Source organism: Aethalodelphis obliquidens, unplaced genomic scaffold (genome assembly GCF_003676395.1).
Source record: "Aethalodelphis obliquidens isolate GAN/ISIS:26980383/991018 unplaced genomic scaffold, ASM367639v1 scaffold31, whole genome shotgun sequence".
NCBI classification, from domain to species: Eukaryota; Metazoa; Chordata; class Mammalia; order Artiodactyla; family Delphinidae; genus Aethalodelphis; species Aethalodelphis obliquidens.
In genome coordinates, this window is record NW_020837975.1 from 15,736,580 (window position 1) to 15,752,979 (window position 16,400).

The 16,400-nt window shown below is 36.4% G+C and overlaps 1 protein-coding gene across 5 annotated transcripts in view; it reads right to left on the reverse strand.

Moving 5' to 3' along the window:
- Positions 1–16,400, reverse strand: part of SUPT3H (SPT3 homolog, SAGA and STAGA complex component) — a 446,906-nt gene that overhangs the window by 91,940 nt on the left and 338,566 nt on the right. For all 5 annotated transcript variants that reach the window (XM_027127428.1, XM_027127425.1, XM_027127426.1 and 2 more), the window contains one exon: positions 12,571–12,681. In XM_027127428.1, the coding sequence (XP_026983229.1) occupies positions 12,571–12,681 (111 nt within the window). The remainder of the gene's footprint in view (positions 1–12,570; positions 12,682–16,400) is intronic.

Genomic DNA, 16,400 nt, shown 5'->3' on the forward strand with positions numbered 1-16,400 from the left:
GATGTCTCTTCAGAAACACGAAACCCCTCGAAACCACTACCACAAATAGCCAACATTTAAAATAACTGCCAAGCCACCTGCTTTTCTCCAGGAAACATCATAAAACTCACAAGTTAACAAAAGACTTTACAAAGTCTCAGTCTTTCTGATGAAGTTTACTTATTTTGTTTGAGAGACTTTATTTCCCCTTCTCTGAGCAATGAAAAGTCCTCACATCAGATTCCGTTCAAGGCACAGACTTATGTGTAAAAGAAGGTCTCAGAACAGAAGGGGATGCTAAAGAACACTTCTTTGTCACTTCGGTCTTGGCACAGTGTTTCAGATGGTATTCATTTGGAATAAAGAGATCGATGACATAACATGCCCAATCCTCCTCTATAAGTGGCTTTACTAGAAGTGGGTAAGGGCAGAAAAACATAAATTCATCTGTCTGTAGGCAACCCCAAACATACCAGCTCGTCTTGGAGTAATTTAACCAGTAAGATGATTTAGAGGACAGTTCAGTGGCACCATTTTTGGAAAGTAAAAGCTTAGCAGAAGGAGCATAAATCAAAGGTGACTGGCAGGTAAAGGATATACGCAGCAATCAGCCAAACCACGTGCACACTGGCGCAAATTCAATAAGATCATTTATAAAATTTTTAAGTCAGGAGTACACAAAAGGGGGTCTGGTGCTAACTAAATCCACAGATAGCTTACATGCCACTGAAATAAACACTTCCAGATGCGGGCGTACAAAAACCTTTCACAGAAAGAAATGTTTTCTTTCATAAATCTGAAGGAGGGAGTCATAGCAGGGAAGGGCAGAAAGTCTGAAATTGAGACCGTGCTTCTTACAGATGGACGTGTTGTTGAGGAGGGAGTGTAGGGTGAGGATGAACTGCGCATAGCGCGTCTCCATTTGGAAGCATCACTACCATCCGTAAGACTGGATTTCTGTTAAAACAAGGGGAAAATGCTAATGACATATCATTTCATCAGTCCTCCACAATCTGGTGACTGAGTCAGTGTTGCTCCCATTACCTCCCTTAGAGTTTCTTTTTTTGGGGGTGGGGTGAAGAGATACTGGGTTCACACAGAGATGAAAGCCACTAATCAAAGCTTAGAAAAACGATGCTTTGGAACTTACACCAGCACAAAGCTATTGGAGGCATGGCTTTAATGATGAAAATATTTTCAAAATCTGCCTAGCTTATAGTCATCTTTCAGGAATGCGTGACCAAATTCATTAATGGATTAGAAAGTCAATTTGCTCATCCAAACAGCATAATAATTTGTGGGACTTTCTGGTCATATATCTAAACACTCCCAGAAGTTCAAACAGAAAGCTAGAATGTCTGTGTTTGTTTCCTTTTTTAGGTTCAGCTGAACTATGCATTGAGCTTTCCCCCCTTCCCCCAAGGAAGTCCTCTTGAAATTAGTTCTCTTGTTGAATCTTTAAACTTCATGCAAATTCTCTCTAAGCATCTGAGTAATGAATTTATTCTTGAGACTACTTCTAATTATCTGTTTTATGCATTGACCCAAATTACCAACTTGTCATCTACTATTCGTCTTTCGTTCAGGATCTTGTTCTACTTATTCTTTATGCCAAGTATCACTTGAATACATTCCATCTTCTCTGGTCTCAACATCACCGCCTCAACAGAGGCTTTTCTGCCCTCTTGCCTGCAATACTGCAGCGGCCACCCGACTGATCGCTCTGCCAATTATATCTCCTAACTCCAGTCCCTCCTCCATCCCATCAGCTGAGTTATTTTTTTAGAATACAAATTTGTTCATATCAATCCCTTGTTCAAAAACTCTAAAATCACTCCTTGACGACCGTATCCGTTGTTTAAAAAGAAATTTTCCAAACTACATCTTACTGAAAACTCAATATTTATCAGAGATAAAAATTGATCTGTATTAATTAGGGAAAACTTTATTATTTTGCAGAATACCTGCAAAATAAGTCCGGGTTTCTGCGGAGCACGGTTAGATAACTGCTGGCCTGCGTCATGAAGGCCACGTGACTCCAAGTCCCGCTCACATTGTCATCAGCCTCCCTTTGATGCTTCGCCTCCCCTCAATGGACTCCTCGGTTCCTCACCTTGGCCCAAACAGCCATTCTGCTTTCCTGCATTTCCCCCCCCTCTTCTTTCTGCCTGAATTATTTTTTTCGCAGTTCTCACTCATTTCCCTCACCTCTGTCTCGTAAACTCAGTTCAAACGTCAGCGATCTGAGGAAGCTTCCTTGACTTCCTCAGGCAGATCTCGGTCTCCCCTGCGCCAGAGGCACTGTGTCCCGCCCCCCGCAGTTACAGTGCCAACCACATGGCAGTGCTTATATACACATCTCCTTCACTAGACCGGAACACCCAGCTACTCATCTCCATATCCCATAGCCCCCTTTCAACAGATTTCTAAAACAACGCTTGGCAATTGTTCATTGAATTAATAAACGGAGATACCAGAGCTATAAGGATCTTAGGCCACGTAGGGATGTCACCACTGTCCTTCCACTTCTAAATCATGTCTACTTCAATCTTACCAATGAGGATTCGGCCACATGGACTGTCATTACCTAGTCCAAACTCAGAAAGCAAGTGCTGTCCTCTGTATGTGAAGGGTGTCTCCATCTCTCAGGAAGGCAGGTACTTTGCACGGTTTTTCGGCAGCTGCAGGGGACAGACTGACTTGGAGCAGTATGGTCTTGCCTTGCCTCCTTATTCATTTTTTCTCTTAATCATTTGTGAGCTGGTTGTGTGGGTGAAAGATACTGCTGCCACCAAAAACGGAAGTGTAGTTAGTTTACCCACATGAGGATCAATCCCTAATGCTGTCTTCTTTAGACAGTGGCTTCAGAGAAAAGCACAGTGTGGAGCCTAGGCTGGTTTTCTTCCTCCTCTCCTCTCCTCTCTTTTTTCTCCTCTTCTCCCCCACCATCCCCTCCCCCCCTTTTTTAAACACCAGAAGTTTGCTTCAATGAGCAATGTTGTCAACTATAACTTATTTACTTATTAGGCTCTTACCTAATTAGTCCAGAATACGGGCGTGGGTGTTTTAGGTTAGATCAGGAATGTAGAATTAAATCGGAGCCAGAAATATAGTCTCTAACTTCTCTCCTGGAAACTATAAAACCTGCACAAGTGTTTGCATTGGAATCGACAGGAACCGGTGGGCCAGGCTGTGAGCTTCAGGAGCCTGAGAGGCAACTCAGATACTCCTTCCCTGGTATTTCCAGCAGCGGCACAGCTGCCCAACTGTCACCTTGAATGCACCTGGGCAAATTCAGACACTGACACTGGGCTCTGCCCTCGTGACCTCTGCCAACTAATCAGCCAAAATATTTCCAGATCTGGAGCGCCTACTCCGCATTTTGGGTATATGCCCAGAACTGCAAATGCACTCCAGTCAGGTGGGAGAGCCTATCCAGGTGCCAGGGCAAGAATTAACATCTGACTGACATATGGGCTATGAATTTTCTCCTCTCACAGCTTGGGGTCGTGCAGAGGTGGTGTGTGGGAGTGGAATATTTGATCTGCACATACAGAGCCAAGGGGATTTGGTTTAAATCAAATCATAATTAAAACACCAGTCAGGAAAACAAGGCATAATTATTTTTTTCCTGCGTTTTTTTCCCTACCTTGGATACAGCCTTAAATATATGTTGGGCACAATAACAGCTAGGTATCAATTTCGTTTTTGGAAGGTGTAAACTTTCCACTTAAAACAATCCACTTATTATGTTGTAGGATTAACTCTGCAACTACATCAGTAAATTAAATGACAGTTCAATGATTATATTTGTGTGACTAAAGTGTATAACACTATTTAAGAAATCATCAAAAAGTAAATCATCTCCAGTTCAACAGGCTCTCATCATGGCTGTTTGGAGGGACTTTTTGTCACACTATCAATAAAACAGTACCCAAATGTTTCACTTAAACAAAACATGCTTATGACTGTTAGATGTTTCTGGCAATGGTTAATAAAGAATCTATCCCAATAAAACCATTGTGTTCTTTTCTAATATTCATCTAGTTTAGATATAAAATGTTAATTGAAAAATTTAAATGGTATTTTTGCTAGGTGAACCTGACCAATGTAATGTATTGAGTTTATGTCTAACTCAGTGTTTACAACCTTATTTATAGACTTAAAAGGAAAATTTCTTGCCATTTGCAGAGCACAATTTTTAAGTTTAGAAATATCTCAGCTTAGTTTAGTTCCTCCCAACTAATCTCCTTGCTGCTTTCATGAATTTGTGAGTTAAAAGAGTCCTGTGATTTTTTTTTTTTTAAAAGAAAAAACAATTTCCTTTCGGGAGTCACTCAAAATATTTTTCTGTTCTATCTTCATTCCCTCAGAAGACTGCAAAAACCTAGAAACCATAACAACACATTCAAATCTCAAGATGTGGTCCTTTTAGAATATTTTGCTCAAAAAGTTTCTCTTAGTTGTCAACTACTCCTTTCCTTGTACTCATGTTCAAATTCCTCTGTTCTCCATGATACAGCCTGCCGTTTACAATGCATAGAGATATGTTACCTTCTTGAACAACTTCAAATTCATGTCCCCCATTAGAGAACACTGATTGTCTCCTTTTCAAATTATATTCCTGAAAATTCTAGGATTCTCTGCAGGACTTTTAGGGGCCTCATAGATGTTTGACGAGAATGTCCATTTCCAATTTTTTGTGCTACTCGAAATAAAGGTTCTGTCATCTTCTGTTTTATATTGAACTTCCTGTAAACGTTTTGTTGTTTAGGAAATTATGTCTTGGAATTCTGGCCTGTTAGTTTTGTTGTTTGGTATTTAAAGCAGCCCAAATAAATCCTCTATGTAAAACTGTGCAAGTGAGTACGTCACCTTAGAGTGTATAGCCCATGCTGAACTGAATGTGAGGCTTTACTGCTGATATAAAAGTGAAGGCAGAAAAAAGCAAAGTGTGTTTGAATAGTCCCTGTTTACTGAAGAGACAAACCAGCTGTTAATAACATCATAATTTTTAAAAATGGAACTGGATAACTCTTTGTAAACAAATTCACTGTCCCAATTTAAGGTGTTGCTGCAGAAAGTTCAAATGACATAAGATCTCTCTCGCCTTCTCCCTGCATTCTGCCTGATGATTAAAAAACATTAACTAAACAGTTTTACAATGCAACATGATTATGCCAACACAGAATTATGATGCTGTGCTTACAACAGCAGAAAAAAGTATCCGTAATGAATTCAGCAAATTTGGATTCCACAGGCAAAGCAAAATAAACATGACCCTGAAACTTTAAACAAGTATTTTTCAGGGAAGGATTTTCAGGTGACTGAGATTTTCTTTATGACATCTTTGAATAGCTTATAGTGTTTTTAAAATACCTTAAAAATATTTCCAGAAAACCATGAAGAGTTATATACTGGATAAGAAATCCATATATTGACTCCCTTTAAACATCATCAGTTTAAAAATGTGAGCACTTGTTAGATACTGTTAGTGCAATAACTTTTGAGCAAAAAATTCTTACTATTTCTCTTTTGAGCCAAGACGATTGGAGGTCTGTGTAGATCGTTATTAAAAACTGCTATATCTGTGAATGAAAACTTCTCAAATAAAGAGAAGTGTGTAAATAAAATAAAATATGGAAATAAAGTAGATACTGTGATGAATATAACATTACATCATAACTTTGATTTTCAAACACCTTCACTATTCGTATTGAATGAGATTTTAAGAGTGGATCTTCTACGTACAGAGTTGCTGGAATATTTGATAAAGAAACACTTCTCTTATGGAGGTTTAATACCTCTTGCAACACTTGTCTTCTACGCAATGTAGTTTAGGAAATGCTATCTCACATTTTCAGGATAAGATTGCTTAAACAGTTAAGAATAGAGGCCAGTCTGCAAAGATGGAGTTTAATGAGGAGGATTAGTGAGAATTCATTGAAGCCTGTGGTCCCAGTTAACCACAGAGTATTGAGCTCCTGTCCACAGATAGAGCTCTGGTACTTACAATGTAACCTTCAGCTGGTTACTTGATTTTTCTCTAAATATCCGTTTTCTCATCTACAAAGTGGGGATAACAACACTCATCTTGCTGTGTTATAAGAATAACACAATGCAGGTGAAAAGTTTCTTTAAAAATATTATATAAGTTATTATTTGATCACCCAACACTTTTCTCGGATTCTAATGATTTTCTCTCCCAAATTCTTCTAATGTTTTTATTACCACATTTCAAACATTCTATCCCTAATTCTAAATTGAACACTGTGTTAGTTGAACCATATAAAATTTCTGATACTCAACTGTTTATGACCTAGGGAAACTGTTATTTTATATAATTTGACAGAATAAGTTTTGTAACTGTAATTTCCGCCCCACCTTATTTTAAAATTAAAAACAACTAAATTACAATATTTACTTTTTTTTCTAGAGAAGGCCCACTTTTAGAGTATTCTTATATGACAAATATACCACGTTAATTTTTTTCTTAGAACCAGTGGCCCATAACTATGAAAAAGTACTCGGTTCCAACCTATAACGATAGACTTAGTACTTCCAAAAAATTTATTGAGAAATTCTTACTTCCAGTGAAAAACAAAATTCTTAAAAAATATTTAAGAATTCGTACCCAGTTTCTACTTGGTATTTACATTTGAAAAGTACTCTAATATTTTGTGACATTTAATTTTCCAGGTTGAACACACAAAATGCAGACAAAATCTAATACACTCAAGACATAAGAATTATTCATGAATGTGAAATTCTAGATCAAAATAGTCAAAGCAATCTGCTATGCCATTTTTGTTTTGAAAAGTTTAATGTGAGGGATTCTTAAAGGAAATTTTTTATTTTGATCCTTATTTGTCTATTGTGAACACTTCTGAAGGACCAATGATATGAGAGCATCCCTAGCACCCCTCATAGACATATATACATCAAGCTAAATGGCCACAGTGGAAGAGCAGTCAGCTGAGAGCCAGGAGGCTGGATTCCAGGGTCAGCCCCGGCATTCACTTACAAGGTGCCACTGGGTACAAGGCAAAGCATCTCTGAGACTGAGTTTAACTGATTTTCTCAAGTCTTAGCCAGCTGTCTCACAATTTAATACAGTTGAGTGGATTCTGAAGCCACTCACTTTTAGGGATGCATTTAAGGTCTCATTTAGATGAATGACCATGCTTAAATGAGAAATTTTATTGTTTTGCTATTCTACTTCAATAGAAAGACACCTGATAATATGTAAGCTTGGGGGGGGGGTGAGATATTTTTCTACTGTGAATATCACTCAGGAGAAACTAAAATATATTTAGGCATTACACACGGGATTATGTCATCCCATTTGGTGTACACAGTTTGCTTTCTCTGGCTTTCAAAATTACAGACCTGGTTTTCTATCAGCCATTTCCAGCACTTCTCGCTGAGCGCTGGGATTGGGCTTCAGAGTAGGTAACCATGGGCACCACCCACTGCTTGTACACAGCAAGGATCCAGATAAAACACATGTCTGACCATCTTTTTCATGATAGACAACACAGTCCACTGGGTTACTCTTTGGGGGTATTTTCTCTGAGAGAAGAAACAAAATGCTCTAACTATAAAAGTCTACTTCATTCTCAAAATTTTTAAATGCTTCTTCCTTCTAGACCCACAAAATTATAAGAATTTTTTTAAAAAAACCATTACCAAAAGCATTTGAATTTTTAGGCTGCAAGAAAATACTCTTCAGTTAAATAATTAAATTCAATTAAAACAATTAAATACCAGTTAACTGTCTGATAGGACAATTCATTTAAAGCTTTCGCTAAACGTTTTTTTTAGGCCCTGAAGCTCTTTTTAATGTAAGTTTTATTTTATCCTTTATTTTTCTATATTTTCTTAATTTTCTAACATCCTAGCATTACTTTCATAATCAGTAAAATGAGGAAATTTTAAAAACTGAGAAAAATGAGGCCAGTAATAATTAATGTTTAAAAAATTATCACCAACTTTGATATACACATCAGTCTCTGAAAAGCTTTTTTAGTAACTTACACAAATATACAAATTCATATAAACTGAATGTGATGCAGCTTTATAAATCTGAGGCCGTGCTATTTGTTCCTTAGATTTCTATTTCACAGGAGCTAGTATGCAAAAATCAACTGGAAACTATGTACACTCAGTTACTGAGACCTTATTTTTTAACATGACAGTGGTGATAAAAAAAATCCATGAAAGTTCCTCAACCACGATTAATTCAAAAAGTGAAAATGAACATTTATTTATTCTCAGGAACAATAATCTTTAAATAGTATTTAAGTTTTAATGGTATAAATTGTAAGTCTGTAAAGAAATCACATTATAATTCAAGTTTTAGTTTCTTCTAGCATTACAAAGTGAGGCCTCTGTGTGTGTTTGTATGTCTGTGTGGTTGGTGGTGGGGGGAATGGTTTCTACTTTAGTCCGTTTGTATCCTTATCTGAAACCTTTTAGAAAATATACTACAGCTACTAGTGCTATGATGACTTCCACCATTATTAATATAATACATTAAGAGCTTACCACTCAAGTTCATAGTACTCGTTGGATTCTATCATGAGGTAGGTTCTATTCTACCAGAGACAGGTTAAGAAACTTCCTTACGCTACTTTGCTAGTAGGTGTAGAGCTGGGATCTGAATCTGGGCAATTTGGCTCTAGAATCAACAGTCTTAATCACCACACAATATAACCTCACGTAATGCCAACTACGATGAGTAAAAGGACAAGATAAGATGACAAGCAGCAAAATGACTTAGGACACCCCCAGTTTGCATAAGTACTCTAAAGTAATGACTCCACATTACAGACTGAAGCGATTTTCAGAATTATTCAGGAAAAAATAAATAATAAGCAAAAGGTAAACTAGTCTCTTTAAATGTTCTTTAGCATGTGTATATGGAAGATCAGGAATACAGGGGTGGGAACAGTTGCAAAAAAATCTAATGAAGAGCTTAATGTCAGGAAAATTACTTTAATCTTCTAGATATGATACTCTCTTCTGATCTTCTGCATAGGATTAAGAATAAATAAGAACACAGAAAAGAAATAAGTCATCGATTAAAACCAACATGCCAAAGACAGCATAGTTATAACCGGTTGAGTGGGGATGGGTAGTTTGTAAGTGTCTCCATAGTCCTCATATGAGTGGCAGGAAACTGATGTTTCCGCCATGAGTCCCCTTCTCTCTCTACTCCAGCAGCTACTCAGTGCAAAACATTGTTTGTACTCTTTTCTCCCCTCCACCTAATGTGGCTTTAATTATTCCTTTCTTCTATCATTTCAACTAATTCCCAAGGGGAAGAACTCACTTACAATTCTTTATACAATAAATTGTATTCCTGAATTTGATCATCGAAAGTCATACAGTAGAAGACAGAATGACGCCTCACCAAAAGCAAATTTTTCTTGGCTTATTGATTGATGTTGGAATTCAGCTGCCATGTAACCTACTGGTTCAGTCATTTTAATTCTCCAAATCAATTTCAAATTATTGGGAATTAGCTAAATATCAATCAAGTTACAGATATTCTAAATTAGACATCTCATTTATATATACATTAGACAAGCACTTGAGATTTAGAATGAAATGCTGCAAAGACAAAATCTCTGTTTCAAAAATGTAAACTAGTTATTCATGGCCATTTTAGTTTACAAAGGAAATTTTATACTGGAGGTAAGTTAGTTCAGCCTTTCTGTATAAAAATTCAGTCTCAGTCTATGATTGCTATAGACACAGCCCACATGCCTCCTCTCAGGAGCCGCAGCTCAAAGCCTAGGAAGCAAAGTGTCCCCAGTGCAGCATAAAGTATCGTCTCAGGGAGTGGGCACCAGGGAACTCAGCATCAGCATCTCCCCAGCATCAGGAGCACCTCCTTTTAGCACTGAAGGTAGGAGGGATCCAGGACAGGTGTTCACACTGTTAACATACACAGTCTGCAAATCTATTCTACTTTAAAGAGAATTTTTAACTTTAAAAGGCAGATTTAAGTATTGTAATATATACCAAGAAACTGTGTCTGCCTCATCCTACTACTCATGACATAAAATGGAATAGGTATATTTGGCCCTGTAGGCTGGGCAAATTCTTATAACTCCAGGTAACGGAGTAGACCTTTCAAGGTGGGTCCTTTCCGAGGAGTGATGAAAACTCAGTGTCCTTCTGTGGTGGAGTTCTTTCTCATCTGCTGTTGATTTTGCTCGTCTGCTCTGGTAGCAGCTAAGTGAACCTTCAAGACCATGGCTTATTTGTTCTATTTTCCAGATCTATTTAAACTAAGCATTTTAAAATTGCATTATTAGTTTTAAAAACCATATTGGTTATATGTTTGTTAGACAAAAATTAGCTTAAACTATATCTGAATATATATATTCTGAATATTTCAAGTATATTTCCTGACCATATACTACAATCTTAGATTATAAAAGCAATAATACATGAGTAATAGAGCATCAGGTTAGACATGGAAGAATGAATACACATGTACACACACACACACACACACACACACACACACGTCATCAACCAAGATGGTTCTCAAGTGATCTGTCCAGTCTTTTTAAAAATAAAAAAACTTGAAGAATTAAACAGCTACCACTGCCACCACTTCCTTTTGAGGAAACATCACAGACTTCATGATTAGGAGATTTTCCCCTTACATTAGATATATTTTCCTTTATTTAATTTTATCCATTACTTTTAGTTACCATCTTAGGTTATTTCTCAAAAATCCTGTTTCCCCTTGCTACCCTTTAATTACGTCTAGATATTATCGACTCTGTCTTTTTCTTCTCTCTCTGCTCCACTGCCTCAGCCTATTAGTCATTATTTGGCTCCTATCTATGGATTTGATATCTTTAATCCTTTGTTATAAATTGGTTCTTTCAACTTCAGTTGGTTCTTAAATTCTTCCAATCATCTCATATTTTTCTAAATTTCATCTCTTTTGGCTTATTGCTTTAAATAGCCTCACCTGTCATGTAGGAAAAAATAAAACAAGAGATATTGATTTCATTGTTTTCAATTGTAATAATCTAAAACCATTCATGCAAAAGGATATATTGCTTAATCAGCAACATATGATTAATATAAATAAGATAAATCACGTTCTTATAATATATGACAAATTTAAGATATTAATCAGAAGTAAAAATAATTGTCACCATTACAAAAAGCTTCTAGAGACATATATAAAAAGCTTTGACACATTCTTGCTGTCACACGGAGAATGCATACAATTAACAATAACAATGAAAACAAAGAATGGTAAGAAAGCATTCTCTTTAACTGAAACATAAGAAAAAAGGAGATGTTATAATTTAGAAGAAATCATGACTCCTATCAACAGATAATAGTAAAATCCACTCTTAGGAAAAAACACATATTATTTTATGTACATATGTATGTGTAATATTATACATATATATCCTGCTTTAGTATGTTAAAGCAGATGTGAGTCCAAAAAAAAACCAAACAGGGCTTCCCTGGTGGCGCAGTGGTTGAGAATCCGCCTGCCCATGCAGGGGACACGGGTTCGAGCCCTGGTCCGGGAAGATCCCACGTGCCGCGGAGCAACTAAGCCCATGTGCCACAATTACTGAGCCTGCGCTCTAGAGCCCGTGAGCCACAACTAATGAAGCCCGTGTGCCTAGAGCCCATGCTCCACAACAAGAGAAGCCACTGCAATGAGAAGCCCGCACACCACAACGAAGAGTAGCCCCCGTTCGCTGCAACTAGAGAAAGCCCGTGTGCAGCAACTGAGACCCAATGCAGACAAAAAAATTAAAAAAATAACAAAAAAACAAACAAATGGTAAATTCTACTGTTCGTCAGTCATAAATCAAACCTAACTTTCTGAAAATCAAACCAATTCCTTATAAACAGAGAAGGACTTGGAGAAAGTTATACTGACATGAATAAAGATTTTTTTAAAAAGGGCCACAAGATGAGCACTTAATTAAAACACACACACACACAGACACACACACATGGACACACACACTTTCTTTAGGCTGTTGAAATATAAAGTCTTTAATTCTCCATTAAAAAAAACAAAACAAAACAAACCTTGATTATAAGCTTTAAAACCATTTGAAGATGTGGAAGACTGTCTGCCTTTCAGCCTACTTCAAAGCCAGTAAAGAAATCATTTCTTCTTCTTCCAACTCAAAGTATGTTTAGGAGCAGAACATCTGATAGAAGTGGTATTGCCAATCTAACCAATTTTAAAATATAAAGTGTTTCTAGCAATATTTGGATACATATAATTTGACAAAAAAAGTTTTATAAACCTAAGCTTTAAAAAATAGAAAATATAAGCCCCAACAAAAAAAGCATAATTTGTAATTGAAAGAAAATAATATTTTGTAGAAAAAAAGTTGTCCTTCCAAAAAGAGACAAAAATGACTAACTTTTATTTCCCAAGAGAATTATGCCACTTTTATACAACAAAATTACAGTCACCACAAATTGCTTTCAACAATTCCACTGCTGCTTCATTTGACCACTTGAAAATCAAAATTCTTTCAGATTATAAATATAACTTTTTATAACTCTGTTATTACGTACTGTGAATGGGGAAAGGGGGCCAATCTTGTGGCCGTAGCGTCGAACGGCCTCTCTGATGTGGCAGGGCTGGATGGCATCGCTGTGAGCCTCAACACCACAGGCCGCAGTGCTCTGCGACAGAAAAACACATAAATTGTTACTAAATCAAAAACACACAACAGAACTACAGTGTATAAAATATGGAAATAAACTTTCATAAAATGGACGGTTTTTCCCCTTAGGATGCACATCATTGCTGCCATATACTACATCTAAAAAAAAATTCCATTAACAAATCAAAGATGACTTTTACATGACCCCTTCCTAGCAGACCAACCAAATGCAATTTTTATGCCCCCAATATTTCACCTAGGCCTACATGTCAAGGTACAGAAGAATACAGCCACTTGCGTGCAGATGAAAAGTGTCACAGGGGCTTGCTGGAAGAACCACAGGAAACTATTTTTTTAAAAAACATTTAAACATTTATTATTATAAATGTTTCTTGGGAGCCTGTTGGACATATTTCTGAAATAACTTGGGGGTCATCAATTTTAAAATTAAAAATGTAAAATTGCTATATATTTATTTATAATACTGTGGACCGTCATAAAAGATCATTTCAACTTGGTTCCTAGTTTTCTAGGTATCCTCCATGCAGAAACAAAATAAAACAAAAACTTTCTATTTTAATCTGCCTCATCTGTAAAAGGCAGGTTTGAGAGTACAAAGAAACACAAGAAACAGAAAGATTATTTGCAATTAAGACTATGGATATCAACTCAAGAAATGTGTGCAACATGATTTAAAAAAAATAAAATAGGGGCATTATAGTCTCATGATTCAGTTGTAGGCTCTGGCTTCCAAATACCTGGGTCCAGATCCCAGCCATATCAGTTACCAGTTCTGTCAAGTTATGTAATATCTCTGCACTTTAGTTTCCTCATCTGTAAACTGGATAATAATTATAATTGCTCTATAGGGTTGCTGTGAAAATTAAATGAGTTGATACGTGTAAACCACTTAGAACGGTGCCTGACACGTTAGCTATTAACAACATTAGGCTATTATTTACATTAAAAATGGAACCTCCATGTTCTTGAAATGATAAGCTAATTTACTTAAAAGTGCAGTGGATACCAGATGCCAGGTCATCAACATTAAAGAATCAAGAGAAAGAAATAGTAGCCTGTGTGTTACTATAACTCTGGTCTAGAGGTACCACTCTCAGAATTCCTTATAGGAGTATATCTAGTACAACCTCTAGGGAGAGCAATTTGGCAAATCTTATCAAAATGAAAAAACACAACCCTTTTTGACCCAATAATTTCACCTCTAAGAATTTATCCTACAGACACATTACACGGTACAAAATAATAGATAGATAGATAGATAGATAGGTAGATATTCACCGCTGTGCTATCTGAATTCATGAAGCAAATGTTCATCAACGAGAGAACAATGAAGTCAATTATGATACATTCATTCAGTGCAACAGAAACCACAGCAACACCAAAAAGCATGAAGCAGTCCCATACACATTCCTGTGGAGGTATCTCTAAGATACACTGTTTGAAAAAGTACTAGGTGACCAACTGGATAACTATGTTAACCAGCTGTTTTTTTAAAAAAAGCTGAACATTATATGCTCATTTAAGCTTAGAATATTTCCACAAAGGTACCCCAAAAATCAGTAACAGTGCTTATCTCTTGTAGTATAGGTGGGTGTCTGGAGGACATGGGTTAGAGGAAATATTTTTCACTGTATGTCCTTCTGTACCTTTTAAATATACTTTTTGTGCTTCTTCTATTATAAACAAGTAAAATAATTGTAAAAATTCCTATGAAGAGCATCAGCTAATTATCCAAGCTGAACCTGAAATAAGACTTAAAATATAAAACAAAACAGATCTTGATTATTTTTATTATTTTAACAAGATTTGAAATAAGCCAGATAGGAATTTACTCTAGGCTATCTTTCTCAATTTCATTCCAACAATACCCTAAATAACGTATTAGCTATGCCCACAATAACAAGGATTAAGTTATCTTAACCCCTCACTTTGGCACTCATATAGAAGTGCACACACAGAGTTTTTTCTTTTTCTCTTTCTTTTTTTTTAAATTGTGCTTTCCTGATTCTCATTCCAAATACTTTGTTTCAGTTGGAATATATTAGAATAAATGCAATTATCAGGTACCCAGTAAGGCTAAAGACTCTTCTGTTAAGTCCACTTGGCTCCAAGATGTGAACATGACTAATACAGACTTATGATCTGCTAGGGATAACAAATACTTGTGAAGTTGAGGCATTCTACTCATTTGTGGAAACGAATGCAAATAATTAGCTGGATTTGGAATCTAAAGTTAAGCTTTCCAGTGGAAACTCAAGTGGAAACACAAAAGGGGGACATCAAGAGGGTCAATAACCCGCAGACTAAGTGGGTGGGGAGTCCTTCCAGCGCATTCTTCTGTGGAAGCTCCTTTCTGCTTGAAAATTGGATTTATTTTTCATTTCTTTTCTCCATGGCCAATGGAGAGTCTACTCTTCCTCTACTTTCCCCAATAAATTTGGTTCCCCAATAAATTTGGTTTGGTAAATTTTGGTCAAAATCTCTCAGAACCTCTGGCATGGCGATCCAATGGGACTTGAGCACACTGAAGTAGGAAGCATAAGTTAGAAACTACTTGTGGTTGCTATTTGTAAGATGTGGTAACATGTAAGCCAGGCCTGTTTGAATCATGTTATCGCTGCTAAAAAGAAGCTAACCTACATAAAAATAAAAATATTCACTTTTGTGAAAAATGTCATTAAAATTTCTATCTTGCCAGTTTCAGGTTTACCTGCTATAATTAAGCAACTGCAAACATCAGCATAAGTTACTATGTGCACTTCTACACTTTCCCGATTTGCCTATTGAGTTCTTTGGAAGGAAACCTTTAAATCTGAAATGTTGTATTCGCGGTATGGTTTCTACTGCAATAAGTATCTTCTCATTTCTGTAAATATCTAGTCCCTCACCAAGGTACTCGAAATCTGTTTAAATTCAAAATTCATATTAAGTTTAGAATTTTTACTTCAGCAGTGACTTCATAAATCTTGTAATAGTCTTCAAAATTGTTACAGGATTAGCATTAAATTTGTGTATTTGCTACCTAATATAAAAATGTTATATGTTATAAATACATATAAAGAATATTATATTTATGTACCAATTCAGCTTTCTCATTCTGCTTGTGCCCACATTATAGAATATTCTTTAAGTTTTCAAAAATGAAACCCACATGTTTGATAAAATACTGAGTGCTGTTGTCTATAGTGTGTTTGTCAAAATCTCTGTGGGGACTAAACTCTTTATTTCCTAAAGTAAAGTACAAGGTGCTTCATAAAGTTCTTCATATGTCAGGTACTCTTCCTCTTGGCTGCATTCATACTCCATTCTTGTATTCTTCCATTTCATTTTTATTTATGTCTTTTTATTCAGAAACTGTTGCTGGGTATTGGAAGCTGAAGTATCATATAGAGTCCTCCATGCTTCCCACATTTGAGTATTGTCCCTCTGCTTGTACTTGCTGGCTTGTATTGAATAAAATTCCCCAACAGCTTGAACTCTCAACTGTGGTACAAGAAGTTACATTGAAACTTTGGTTGCCCCAGGATCTCTTACAAAAGTCTGTACCTCTCCTGACTCTTTTCTTCTGAACTTAAGAGTTGTTGGGAAGAAACAGCTTTTAAAGAAATTTTATCCTTTCTCAGCCTTCCCCTTGCCGGTAATCTAATATTTAAGAAGGACCTGGAATCTCAGATAATTGCCTCTTATTCTTTTCACATCCATAATGGTGGACTAGAT